The sequence below is a fragment of the Pieris brassicae genome, chromosome 10, assembly GCF_905147105.1.
Source record: "Pieris brassicae chromosome 10, ilPieBrab1.1, whole genome shotgun sequence".
Taxonomy (NCBI): Eukaryota; Metazoa; Arthropoda; class Insecta; order Lepidoptera; family Pieridae; genus Pieris; species Pieris brassicae.
Window position 1 is genome coordinate 5,849,231 of NC_059674.1, and position 14,759 is coordinate 5,863,989.

The following is a 14,759-nucleotide window of genomic DNA, read 5'->3' on the forward strand; positions in this document are numbered from 1 at the left end:
CATGCCTTCTTTAGGCATCCTTTAAATTAAGAGCATAAAGTTTATAGCGCGTTAATTAGAACAAAAAATATAGGCAGTTACAATTTATTCTTGTATTAATGAATAAAATCCCTTTATATCTAGAGAAGAGGCAGAAATTCCAAAAGATCCATTAAAATCTTCAACCTCAGAGATATTAGGAGAGCTTGGGATGTATTTAGTGTGGTCATAATTATTTTCATACTCAATACCGAAAACCTTTAATGAATGACTGGACAAATTAATTTCTGGTTCCTTTTTAGGTCTAAAATGTTTTGCTACAGAGTGTGCTTCTTTCTCGACTTTTATTTTTTCCTTTCGTACTTTACGATTTGCTATCTTTTTATCTGAAAATATATCACGGCTGAAAATGCATTCATCATTAAGACTTCTATCATTTTGTTCGAAATGTATTGTTTTTTTTCCCTGGCACTTTCTTTTATATTTCGCCATGTTTCGTAAGGCCTGAAATAAGTTTTGCGGCTCCTCGTATGTCATGAAATCCATCTTTAGTTCTTCTTTTATTGTGTTCAATAGTTCATTTTTCTTAGATTGCTGAGTCTGTGTTTTCTTCTTGATGTCAAGACTTTTTGATTTCGGAAGTGGTTGAGAGTATACGAATGAACGGGAGTGAAGGCATCGTTTTGGCAATTTCCTTTTAGCTTTAGGCCTTTGATTCATGTAAACCGGTTCATATATCTTATCTTCCTGTATTTGAAACTTCAAATCATAGTCGTGATCATGACATTCCTCCTTTTCAGGTGTATCGATGTTAAAATTTAATTTTTTGGCCACTGTTTCTTCAATCTCCAATATTGAGTCTTTGGATTTCGCCTGTTCAGTTTCTACATTATATACGTCGAATGTGGTTTCAAGTAAATCAACAAAGAAGTTGTATATTTTCTTATCGTCTTTTGGTGTATCTGCGACTAATGTCGAAGGATCGTCTGGATTGATAACAGGAGTTTCAGATCGTCCTTCTAGTATTTCCTTGGCTAAACCTTCAGCTACACCACTATAAATATTATTTTCCAATAGCTCTCTTATAGGATTACTTGATTCACTTATGGGAAAGTTTTCGGAGAAATTGGATGGGGTATGTATGATATCTTTTTTTGATTGTAAAACCACAAATTTATCGTTGAATGAAATATAGCTATCACCATTTAATATTTTCGATTTGTACTTCGGTTTTTTCGTTTTAATTGTTGTTTCAATATATTCATCGTTGTATGGTTCTGGTTCTTGATATCTTTTTTTATGTATCTTGCTAGTTTTCTTCCTGGCTCTAATCTGTTCACTATCTGGATATTGTGTACCGGTGGTTGATTTAGACAATATATTAAGAACGGATGTAAGGAACTTCTTTTGGCCTGGCCGTGGTCGTGGCGGGGGTTTCTTCTTGATTTCGGCATCATTATTTTCTAGAAAACAAAATTGTAAGTTTACATTACTTTGCTATATTTTATTTTTATTGAAATTACTGGGTTTACTGGTTACCACCTTTTTTATAGATTTTGATGGATGTAATTGTATAATTAAAACTTACCATAAATATTAATAAGTTTATCATCTTTGTTTTCAACATATACGCCGCGTTTTTTCATACAGAATGGTTGAAATTCTGCATCACTTTTAGTGAACTTCTGTTTTTCTCGCTTATTTGAAACCCCACCGTTAGATGACTTAGATTTAACCACGGTCGTTTTTGGATCCATGGTAAGTGATTGTAATTTTTTTGGAATTTTTTATTTTAAGACTTCATTACTTGCAGATTTTGATGGCTTTTGGCAGTTGCTTTCGGACTATAAATGGCCAGAGTATGACCAGTAAAGAGTTTGTTTGAATTATTGACATTTCCTAACACAGATTGTTTAACGTTTTTCATTGAATTTGTACTAAAAGTAATATTATAGTAATCATTATTAGTGATACAAATAATGAAAGTGGCTATCTGCGATTCTTTTAATTATCGCAAAAAACAATTATAAAATAATTTATTAATTTTTATCTATAGAATAATTATTTTATATTATATCATATATTTAAGATGTCACGCAGAAATGACGGTTATATCATCTAGCTGGCAACGGCAAACAAAATTTTTAGTTATCCATTAAATATAATTTAGGCAAATGGAAAAGATAAATTCCAAAAGAATTAATGAACCAAAAGCTAAAGTAACAGACCAAGGGGACATTTTAAAATTAGAAGATAAATCGTTAAATTCGCGCTTAACGAATGGTCTATATCTTGCTGACAGAGGTGATTCGAAGAAAATACTTCTTAAATCTCGTACCAATGCGGATATTCGAACAAATAGATGTGAGATAAAACTACGCAATACAAAATTAAATGTAGATAACGATAATATAAAGCATTCTACACCCGATAGGAATGCATTAGGAAATAAAACTTCAGTTAAAACGAATGAAATTAAGTCCAAAACTGAAGAAACTTTATCTAAGCCTATCAATGTAAGATCAAGAGTAAAAACTTACATCCAAAATCTCAAAATGTATTCTGATCACAAATCTAAAGATAACAATTTGTCAAATGTATCTAATATTAATAATAAATTAGAAAGACCAAAAGCTAATGGTGGAAAAGTATTGCATTCGAACGAAATACCAAATTTGGTCCAACATGATGTATTAAAACATACATTAGATAAAATGAATTTAGGTTACCTTGTTAGTAACGAATATACCAGGTGTAATAAAGAAGTAAATAACGGTGCGTTATTGCAAAAGCCAAGACCACAACCAATTCAGGATGAATTTGTAGATAGCGCTATAGAATCTCAGATAAATGAAGTGTTGAAATGTAAACAAAATAAAGAAGGTGTTGATGAATGTAGCAAAAGAAATACTAAACTATTGGACGCTAACGAAAGAAAGAAAATAAAGGAAAAACATTTTATTAAAAGCAAAGTTAGCTCTAATATAAAGGAAGTGAGCCAAATTGGTAAGCACCTTTTAATAGATTTATTAGATAGTAAACAAAATCATTTTTTTCGTACTTATAGAAAATTGTAATAACTGAAACTAATTCTAGACTCTCCGGAAAGCAAACAGAAACAAAGCAAGGAGATATTAGACAATAAATCGGTCAGCATCAAAACAAAGGATTCTCTGAAGAAATCCGAAAGTTCGCGTCGGCCCGTCATTACTACTATCCGTTCGAAACACGATACAAAAGTTTACAAAGCTGTCACGTTTACAGACCTAAAGCATCGAGAAATAAGGCCTATAGAAATAAAAATACCAATTGTAAAGCGAAAAGAAAAAGTTAAATCATGCGATAAAAATACAAATGTATCAAATTCTAGTAAAGAGAAGAAAAAGAGATTCCGTAAAAAAAGAAGTTTTCTGTCACCGGTCTTAGTCAAGAAAGGCGAATCGCCACCGACAGAGGTCGCGAAATGGGCGCCTAGTTGCGTTAATAAACTGGCAATTCCATATTACGAGGCCTGGATAGATACAACGTTGGCAGCAATCTCCAAAAGTTCCAAAAAGGATAAGGTTTTGGAGAAACAAAAGCTGATAAAATCATTCAAAAAGTTCTTAGAGCGACCGCAGACGCCTGACTTGATCTATGATCATATGGATGAAAGGTATACCGGCAAAATAAAAATTAAACAGAGGCATAAAGAATAAATGTTTTCTTGAATCTGTATGTAAAAAGGACGCCGATTTAATGGACATTAACCTACGCCCACGATTTTTCATGTGTTGATTTAGAATGGAATATGTTCTAATCATATCTTTATACAAAAATATAAAAATTTGGTTACTTATTATGTCACTAGTAACATAAGGGCGTTGATAAGTTTTTTAAAGAATTTTACTAATAAAAGTATCTTTTATTCTTAATGCGTTCTCTTCGTTCTAGGCCAGCTTGCATACGACACTATTATTTTATGAAAAATTTTCAATGAAATTCTGTAAACCGCCCAATGTGGCACAGGGCAAACATTTCTGCATTTGTTTCTTTAAAGAGTCGGTGATGAACGTTCTGAAATGCAGTGAGTGACCAATTTACATACTCTAGTCGCTTCCTTATTCAACGGGGATGCACGTGTACAAATGTTGCATTGGACTTGAATCTCGCACCACTAAAAAATATAGGTATACTGTAATGATAGGAATTGCTTCAATCACATTAAATTATCGTTTTCGCACTACGCTGTTCCCTGTAGTATTAAAATCACTTAAGTAAAAAGTAACTTAAAACTCGTTATACCGTAAGTCGAGATCCATGCATTACCAGGTCGATTAATTTCTTTCGTCCTTACTTGAGGGACCTTTTCTTAAGTTTTTACGCAATTAGCTAACCTCTAACAATTATAGTGACCATATCACTATTACATATGTTTTAAATAAAGATATTAACTTGGCCACGGAAAGAAAACACAATATATCTCACAAGTAGTCACAATTTTATATTAATCTATTTAGATGTTTAGAGGAAAGGGTGATACGGCCTTGCCACTTTTTAGCTCGACTTGACAGGTTACTGGTGCACTCCTAGATAAATTTCTTCTCTGAGATTCTTCTCTCATGATAACAGTAGCACATTTATTATTAAGATCATAATAAGTATATTATTCTTAAAAGTATATACCAACCATGATTTTATTTGCAACGCAGAAATGTGTGTTGACGTAATTACATTTTATGTATAAATGAAACATTCAAATTTAAACTTATTTATTATTCATACTTAAAACGAAAATTAAGTTATTTTAACATGACATTAAAAAAGACTTTTAAACAGTGAAAACTTATTTGTAATTACAACAACAATGGGTACTTGTGGTACCCTACAGAAAAACTTTTGTAACCCCCGTATTCATTAAAACTAATTAGTCTTATAACTACCTAATCTCTAATAGTCTCTCAATTGTGTATTGTTTAAGGTGTAGTGAAAAGGTTTTACTTTAAATGTCGTAATACAAGCTATATACCGGGTAATACACACCTAATATAGTATTCGTAATTTCTACGATACTTTCTACACAGTACATTTGACAGTCATTGTTTTCTATAGAATTCGTTATGACGATTGACATTTAAATAAGGATGTCTAAAGTTCGACTTCTATCCCTGATCGTAGCACGTCAGTTGAAAACTTTTTAGTCAACTAATTTAACTACTGCCTTAGACGTACTTATTCTTATCAAAGCTATGAAAGTGAAAACGTCATAACCATTCAAGGCCCATATTGAGAATAGGGCCCTAAGTCTTGAACTCAAAAGTCGAGTGAAATGTAAAACACTCAAGTTTATAGATTAAGGCCTGAAAACAAGTGTTACCTAACAACGTGTGGGTGATAATGTCATAGAAAATTCTACCAAAAACTAAAAGATGGGAGATTAAAAATTACAAGCAGACCAAATTCCGATATTTGGGTGCAAATTATCTCGCATAAAATTTATATTAATTACGTCAGTCGTCACGCGTTACGGCAATACAGACGCTTAGTACCGTAGTACACATTTAACAGACAAAAACGCTGTGTATGTATTTAGATATTCAATGAATTTACGACAAGGCAATCTTTATGCTATAACCAAGCAAGATGCAATTCCTAAAGATATCATACCATTCTAAAATAAGAAAAAAATCTTAGAAAATTTAGTTGTTACGTCTGACACATTCCCACAATGTGGAGCTGGAGAGTTAATCACAACTTTAAATTGTTGTAAAAGTCTCCTTAAGACGGTAAAAAATTGCTGATAGTTGAGGCCTAAACAGTCCGAGCTGAGCTGTCAAGGACAAGAACGAGATTTCATTCCAAGGAAAAAACTATCTCAATATCAATTGATAACATTGAAAATTTATTACGAAAAATATAAATCCCTGCGTTCATCCTTATCGGTAATTACTCCACCCGTAGGAACTACTGTGCAAATGAAAAACGTGAAACTTACCCTCGTGTCGGGGGTAAAACATTGTCGTAATGGTAACAGGAAAAGACAAGGCAAAAATTACCAAAACCAGCCAGTCTTGAAAGAACGTCATCAAAACAGTGACGTAAAATATATGGAAAAGTGCTAAGCGAACCGCAAAGCAATACTGATGCAACATTACTGTAATTTAGATTATGTGTAATGTCCATTGCCTAGACTCTTCGTCTTGAGAAGACAAGAATCAATCTGCGTCTCATAATCCTACAGAAACACATTTTTGTGTCTGTTTTATCTTTAAAGCTTTCTGTTTTATCCCTCCCCTATATTTCAAATCAAAATGAAGTTCGATTTGACACTAAAATATCTTATAAATGTGATCAAAAATGGTCGTTTTTTTTAGTTTCGTCCAATAAGATTTTGACACATTTGACAGCGCTCAAGGCAGATTATGAATATACCTTAGAATACGTATAATCGAATTAGTTATAAGAATGATTATCACAAAATCAGCCTAAATAAATGTCGGGGAAAAGAGACAACATAGTACTTATATAAATGCAACAGTACAATAATTTAAGTCTTCATAAAATAAAATAAAATTGATAAAGTTTTCGAAATATTTTTGTCCAAAAGTTTCGTAAAACATTCGACCTTCATGTCTTCATTTTTGACAATTCATATTGTTAGTTTTTGACAATTCAAACGTTAATATATAATTTGTAACATATATTCAACATAGCGTAAACTATTACCAATACATATTTAGCACTAAGTCTCCGAGTCTCCCTTATCACGAACCTTAGAACAGCTCCATCAAGTATTCGTATACGTCATTTTTATAACTGGAAATCATCGATCTGTCTATCGAAAGATCAATTTCGATCCATCTAATAGTTAACGTAATGTATTTTACGTAAAGTTGAATAGTTTACGTTTTCTATTCGATGGATCAAGCTTGTAAATACCACAGGGCACTTAGAACTTCCATACAAAAACTTTATTTTGGTTACTTATGTTTCAAATTAGTCTAACTTACTACGGCGTAATAGAATCTACCAAATAAAGGTAAAAACTTAAATATAACAACTATGGTCTAAACTAACAGATCTTAGGGTAGTATTAAAGTCGTGACCAAGCGAACTATACGGGATTCGATATGGAAAAAGTTTATGGGATTAAATATTACGACACTATCTGGACAATATATTGTATGTTCAAAAAAAATATAAACGATTTAAAAAAAGTGACTTTTTTAGTATAATACTCGAAACAGAAATAATTTGAGTGTACTAGTAATAACCAACCAGGCTCCAGAAAACAAACCACTCCTTATATGGAAATTGTATTCGTTTTGACAACAAACTCCCAAGCGATATTAGAGAATTATCACTGAATAAATTCAAAACTCTCGTTAAACGTAAATTAATCGATAAAGCTTTTTATAAATTTGACGAATATTGAAATGATCCTAATCCTTGGAATTGATTTGCTCCAGTTCAAACAATTTGTATGACTCAAAACTTAAATAAAAAGAGTGGCGGAGAGTTTCTTGCCAGTTCTTCTTGACCACTTGCTTTGACTTGCAAACTGGTAGTAAATGTAAAATTACAAGCATTTAGTATTTAATATGTATTTTCATATTTACGTAAGTGTACATTGTGTTACCTAAATGAATAAATAATTTTGGAATTTGCTTATGTCAAAACCGGTGTTTTAGACAATGGCAGTCATAATTAGCGCTAAGTTTCGACTTTAACTCTAACCTTCAGATTAAAATAGTAAAACATTGCTAAATACTGGATGTAAAACTCAACGTTTTTTTAAAATAAAATCTAAAAAAAGTTTTTCTAAACCATTTTGCATTAAAAAACACAAATTTACGTCAAAAAATGCGAGTTCTTCAAATTTCAAAACGTAAAACATTTCGTATACAGTTTTCTGAAGAAACAATAGATCTATACAATCCAAGGCCATAGCATAGATATTGATAATGAAGGTACCGTAAGCTGCTTCAAGCGGTGATCAACCATTTTACATTTAATATAAAAACTTCAAAGAGTAAGGGAGAGTTCAAGTATTACGTTACGCAATTTTTGGACGTTCTGTATTCAATACTAAAACGTTTCGTGCCAACCCCAGTGACTCTTTAAACCTAAAACTTACCATTATGTGGTATTAAGTACTGGAAAGTGGAAAATAATATTAACAATAACGCGTAATTCAATCCCCGCCCCGCATTCGTTACGTAATACTTGAACGCTCCCTAAGTACGTATACGTGTAAAATTCAATAAAAAAAAATTATGACATGGAACCCATCGTCCACCCCAAGTCTCCATCACAGCTTAAGTTTTCCAACCGTAATTATAATTTCCCATTCATCATAGCAATTAGCCCCGGCGCATCAACTTCGTAAGTGTTCTTTCCGATTTTGGTACAATTTTTAATTGTTAGGCGACCGCGGTCAAATTCGTCCAATTGTAGGTATTCCAATGCGCGCTCCACCATTGCTTCAGTTGGGGAAGCTGGAAAATCTGGAGAGAAAAAAACATTTGTAGAAATTAGGTACATTTTTATTTCATTATATTTTTAGAAGCAAGGTTTTCGTATTAACTGTCAGAGATAAATAACCAGTGGCGGTACAGCCTTTTAGGTATAGGCCTCAGGTGTCTTTATCTGTTCTGTGATTTTTTAATTTAATAGGTGATCAGCACATGATTTTGGATCTAAGGCATAATTTTGCTTTTGTTTTTCTTTACTATATAAGCGAGTGTTAAATGCGCACATAGACATAATATCCAATAGTACACAGCCAGAATTCGAACCTACGACCTCAGGGACATTTACATTGATAAACGTAATATTAGCTCTTACAAGAAAAAACACACACATTATCAGTTTTCCTAAAAAATCTTAGTTTAGTTTTTATAAATTTCTCTTGAAAGTTATTTTAACAATACTGTGTCTCAAAAATAATTCTCACAATATTTCTCTTTAAATACATTGTGTACACACTACTCAGTACAAATGAAGGATCATTTTGATTTCACCGTTGTTCACGCAAACAACATTCTCTATTTTTATGTATCTTCTTCTAGGAATAAATTATTTTAAAATATAAGCATCACTTTATTCTGCATTTATCCCTGAGGTCGTAGGTTCAATACCGGGCTGTGCACCAAGTCTTTTTTTATTGCGCATTTAACATTCGCTCGAATGGTGAAGGAAAGCATCGTGAGAAAACCGCCTTTAGATTCAAAAGGTCGACGGTATGTGTCAAGCACAGAAGGCTGATCACCTACTTGCCTATTAGATTGACAAATGATCATGAAACAGTTTCAGAAATTTGAGGTCCAGACCTAAAAAGGCCATTAATTAACTTATTTATCCTACATTTATCACGCCTCTTGACGGAGACATAATGGAGAATTATCTAACTTAAGACTACCTAACCAACCTAATGTACTAAAAATTATATTTAACATACAATAACACTAAATACCGTAAATATTTTTTTTTCTCTAAACCCACTTTTCCACTACTACTTTCAAAGTAATCCCCTTATTAAGAAAACACTTTTTAAACGAATTGAAGCAACAATCCGCGAAAATAGAGGACACCGTGAGTCATTTCTCCAAAAAACCGTCATCTTTTAGTCGATACCAACTCCGGGGAAATAAATACAGATAACACAACTTTCTCTACAGCTGTGATACTTTTGACATTCAACACCTTTTGTCTTCAGTCACCGTGACCACGCAAGCTGTAAAGCACGCGAAACGTCGGAAAAATTTAAATTTATATAAAATAATTATAAGTTTATAATAATAATACATAGTTTCAATCCGTTTAAAAAGTGTTTTCCTTATGTGTAAATGCTATGTTAGCAAAATACAATACAATCCCTTATATTAGAGATTTTATCTAATAAAAACTCATACCTCGTATCTGCACAGTCGAAGCCAACCCCGGTATATCATTGACAAACTCCGGCACCATTTTCCTCAGCACACTGATTGGTACCGTGGCGATATTCCCATAGTCGATGTACGCCACCTTAGCTTCGGTCCCACCCGCGCCATTTTCCTGTTCCAGCATCACCGCACGGAACCATTCTTCATCTGAAAACAGTGTCAGTCAAAGGATATAAAAGGAGTATTAAGATCCAAATCACCTGCATCATCACACAGCGCGCACAGAACACAGCCGAATTAGGCATTATTGAAATAAATGTACATAGTATTGTCTTTTGTTAACATAGCTTTTACACATTAAGAAAACACTTTTAAACGGATTAAAGCTATGTATTATTATAAACTTATAATTATTTACATAATTTTAAGTTTATGTTAGTTAGTTTAGGTGAAGCTACGTATTATTATTATAAAATTAATTATTATTTACATAATTTTAAATTTATAATAATAATACATAGCTTCAATCCGTTTAAAGTGTTTTCTTAAATAAATGTATTTATTGTTTTCCTTTCGTAAATGTTTGAACATCATCGGCAGTTTTTTAGTATAATTGTTTTTTTGTTATATATAATTTTTAAGTTTAAGTTTACGCTTAAGTAGGCGTTATAAATAAATGTCTATGAAATAAAAATGAACAGGTGCAATTTAAGACTGGCATATCTTATGATGAAACGCAATAATAATAATATTAGCGTCAAGCACATCTTGTGCAGCGTTTTTGTCTAAGAAAAGGGTGAGAGCGATTGAGGTCGTTTGAGAGAGAGTGAGAAAGGGCGAACGTAGCATGAAGCAAATAGCCATGGAGCGAGAGTAGAACGACAGTAGATGCTATTTTTACGAGATATTTAGATAATGTTGAAATTCGAAGTTATATTTATTATCATAATGCTTTTAGTCACAACAATACCAATATCGAAATCGCGTCGAATAACATAGGAATCGAAGAATTAAAAAAAAATATATATAATTTGTATTAATTTGCGACACTTAATATTTTAATGACAATTAAATTCATCAAATTCCTAATATATCTCCCCTTTTTCCCTCCCTCTAAGTCTTGAAAATCTAGTTTTAGATTTGTATAAATATGAACAAGACTTAAAAATTACTTTGCCAAAGAAGTTTCACTTCTGACATGTGTTCTTTGTATGCACGAATTTTTTATTTTAATACAGGAAAGAAATAAATAAATAAAAAAATCTGCGTTTACTGCACAAGACGTTATGCGACAGAATTGCCATCTAAAGTTCTAATATGTAACAACTAAACGAAATACATCAACCAATAGCGTGTTTCTCGATCTCCCTTTCTCTCAATCGGTCTCAATCTCTCACTTTTTCTTCTACATAAAAGGTACACACCTTCGTGACGTTTCTCATGCGCCGAGAAGTTTCACTTAAAATATTTAATCAATTTACTGTATGGTTTTCTCCTGCTTCTCTAAGAAGCAGTAATACTTACGCGGAGGCAACTTCGCAATGCAGATTTCGTTAGTTAGAGGTAAATATGGATCCCGGCCCAAATCACTGTCACAGTATGCTGCCATCTGGAAACAGATTGATAATAGGCTATTAGCACTAGACTTTAAAAACCGTTAAAATTATTTATAAGTAAATATAGAACCATATATACTATAATGTAATTTTTAATTCTGTTAAGTATATTCAAAATGTAATTAAACTATATGTACACAATGTGCTTCATAGGTCAATCACATTAAAATGATAAGAGCTCAACGATTTTAAAGGATTTTCAAAATTTTAATCAAATCTGTTAAGCTGTTGGAACACAAAAATATTTTTTACAAAAAAAGAAAATTATATTGTATTTAGTAAAAATACAATGAATAGTTCTCATTCATATGAATATATCTCATTTTTATAAGAGACGTTGAGTCGATTTGTCGCTGTGACCGAAACTGGTTATGTAATTTTTCCACGCGCACGCCCCTATCCCTTATACAGACATATTTATTTTAGGTCTTACAAATAAAGTTGAAGTCTTAAAATATATATACATATACAAAAATATTGGAATTAATTATAAAAATTTTCAACCGTAATTATTTACTGTTTCACACAGATCGTCTATGCTTGTGAACGAAATTCATTTTCAAGGACTCCTACAAAAAATTTATTCGTTTATATATTATTATATTTGAGAACTACGTTTATATACTCGTTAACGGGTGCTACTTGTGGTGGCTGGTCGTACTTGAATTCGTGTATGTGATAATATTAGTTATATCGACTATGTATTTGCGTGTTGTTCCCACGAGAATATAAGTGCGTGGTCTTATTTCACCATGTCTCCTGCTGATGTCATGTGGAACATGGTGTTATGGTTGCAGCTCCTTACAAACGTGTGTAATACAAAAAAACTTGAAAAAGAGTGTCGGAGACTTTATATACAGTTCTTCTCTTCCGTTCTACGCCCTCGATTTGAGAACTGGCAGTAAATGTAACATCAGAAGCATTTCATTTTTTTTGACGTTCATAAGTGTACATTGTGTTACCCATATGAATAAAAGATCTTTGACTTTGAGCTTTGCTTACTTTTGCTGACAGATATAGTAAATCTATTTAAATTTTAGTAAATCTGCTTACGTAATACTTCAAGTAAATGTAAGAGAATCAATGTAGCATGCTACAAGTTATAAACTTATTTTACTGACCAAATCAGGTAAATTATCCAAGATAAAGGATGCTCGTGGCGTGTCAGACGGATATCCGCTAAGGAGGCCGGCGAAGAGTGTGCCGATGTCGAGTACTATGAAGTCGCAACCCGACGCCGGAACACTCACGTAGTCTATCTCGTAGTACATTATCGGGGCTAGTTCTGAAAATATTTGCAATTCTTTAATGGATTAAATCAAAAAACGTGAGGTATCGCTGAGTATCTTGTAAAATCATATCGGATTTTGACATATGGAAGTCAAAGTGGCAATTGTTGTTTTCGAATCTCACTATACGAACGTATATCAAACGCACTACGTTCTTGACATATATAATCATACGTAGTGTAAGTTTCCTTTTAGATTTAAAATTGTACGTGATAGAAAACTAAAAGATAGTTCCAAGAATCTCCAAAAATTGCGTGACGTAATACTTGAACGCTCCCTTTCTATTTCAGCAAAGGACAGATACTTTAAGATCATTTTGACATGCGTTTAATTAAAATATAAATAATACATACAGACATATTGTTAATTAATTTATTAAATAAACCATACCAACGACATCGGTCCCTTTCAGTTCCATCAACTTCCAACCGGGTTTACACATTTCCACGACTTTTCGATTGAAGTTCTCTTTATTCTTTTCCAAGGTCAAGCTGACTTCACCGCCACTTGGAGCCGTTTCGGCATCTGCTAATGTCTGAAATATTTTACGAACACAGATTTATTTGACGCATATGTCAAGATTTTAAACCAATACAATTTCGTGGCCCCTTGTTTGTTTAACATTTGTTATGTAACGGGAAAATAATATTTTTTTCAAATCACTCACAAACGAGCTGCAAACTATCAATTTACTTTCACATACTTTGAATACAGAATCGCTAAACCCCTTATAAAATATAGGGCTCAGATTTCTGTATTTGTTTTGTGGTAATTTGCCGTGATCAGCCTTCTGTGCCTGACATACGCCGTCCTTTTTGGGTCTGTGCCATAGTGTATTGCTAATATGTTTTTTATTGTGTTAAATTGGCACATAGACAGAAAGCTCATTGGTGGATAGCGCCTGTTCTAGCCTACGACTACCTCATGGATGAGAGTCCTTATGAGATGATTTTTATGTCCTTAAATGTTGAAAAATGTATCGCGAAACATTTTACTTATTTAATAAATTAATAATAAAATAATTTATTAAATGCTTGAAAATATTTTATTCTTAGAATAGAAAAATAAACAACGTATATGGCGTGAGAATGAGGTTTTTGTAGTTTAATAAATGGACTACCCAGTCTGATATAGCCTTACGCTAACCAACATAAACAGTAAATTAAAAAAATGTGTGCGTGTACGTGTAAACACGTAAGAAGTGAAACTTCTTTATGACCTTATTTTTCGAAAAATGATCTACGGCAACTTTAGACAAATTGGTTAAATAAAGTTAAAGTTTAACAAAAGGCTTTTATTATCATAGACATGAATACAAATAACACAATTATTTCATTTTACCTTATTACTACTAAGATTATTACAGAATTTCATTAATTGTAATACAATTATTACTGTCATTGTTATCGTTATTATATATTTTTGTTATTAATGGCTACGAATCTCTTTGAACCAACCGTGGTAGGAACAATAAAAAGATGGCGCGTAACCGAAAAATGTGCCGCCATTTTTTTTCTAACGCCGATAAAGATATTATTTTGTAGAATAAATATAAAAAAATTACTTACCAAAATCAATTCTAATTCTTCATCCCGTACTTTGTTGATATATTCCTTGGCCGGTTCAGTGATGTCCGGATATTCTGTGCTCACCGTGACACAAGATACAACTGTGGGCTGATTCTCGAGGCTCAGCTTGTCTGGACACGGGTAGAGTGTTTCTAGTGTTTGTGGTTCGACATAACCTAAAAATTATGTTACTTGAATATTATAATTCATAAAATATATGCGTTAATACGTGTAGGGGTATTTATATATATACTATATAGTTGTGAGCGTAGTTTTATAAGTGACAATGTAACAACACATAGAGACAGTCTGTACTTAGCGATTGACGCGAAAGCACGTCAAATAAAGATGTCATTCACAATCGCATTGTTTCCTTTGGAGTCATCCGGGTAGTCACCCGGAGGCAACATACCCCGGCATCCCCCACATCTACATACGTAA

General features: G+C 32.5%; 3 protein-coding genes across 3 annotated transcripts in view; 1 reads left to right on the forward strand and 2 right to left on the reverse strand.

Moving 5' to 3' along the window:
* Window positions 1-68: 68 nt before the first annotated feature.
* LOC123715777 lies at window positions 69-1,843 on the reverse strand. Its single transcript, XM_045671068.1, has 2 exons — window positions 1,568-1,843; window positions 69-1,442 (listed from the first exon to the last, which is right to left on the reverse strand). Exons 1-2 carry the CDS (start codon window positions 1,734-1,736, stop codon window positions 85-87), a joined length of 1,527 nt encoding a protein of 508 aa, XP_045527024.1. The 5' UTR covers window positions 1,737-1,843; the 3' UTR covers window positions 69-84.
* Window positions 1,844-2,089: 246 nt separating this feature from the next.
* On the forward strand, window positions 2,090-3,837 carry LOC123715193. Its single transcript, XM_045670101.1, has 2 exons — window positions 2,090-2,985; window positions 3,076-3,837. Exons 1-2 carry the CDS (start codon window positions 2,154-2,156, stop codon window positions 3,675-3,677), a joined length of 1,434 nt encoding a protein of 477 aa, XP_045526057.1. The 5' UTR covers window positions 2,090-2,153; the 3' UTR covers window positions 3,678-3,837.
* Window positions 3,838-7,427: 3,590 nt separating this feature from the next.
* LOC123714981 overlaps window positions 7,428-14,759 on the reverse strand; it is a 32,317-nt gene continuing 24,985 nt past the window's right edge. Inside the window, exons 20-25 of the mRNA XM_045669713.1 lie at window positions 14,319-14,494; window positions 13,141-13,285; window positions 12,583-12,746; window positions 11,370-11,454; window positions 9,873-10,052; window positions 7,428-8,465 (exon numbers count right to left, since the gene is read on the reverse strand). Of these exons, the coding sequence (XP_045525669.1) occupies window positions 8,296-8,465; window positions 9,873-10,052; window positions 11,370-11,454; window positions 12,583-12,746; window positions 13,141-13,285; window positions 14,319-14,494 (920 nt within the window). The 3' untranslated portion in view covers window positions 7,428-8,295. The remainder of the gene's footprint in view (window positions 8,466-9,872; window positions 10,053-11,369; window positions 11,455-12,582; window positions 12,747-13,140; window positions 13,286-14,318; window positions 14,495-14,759) is intronic.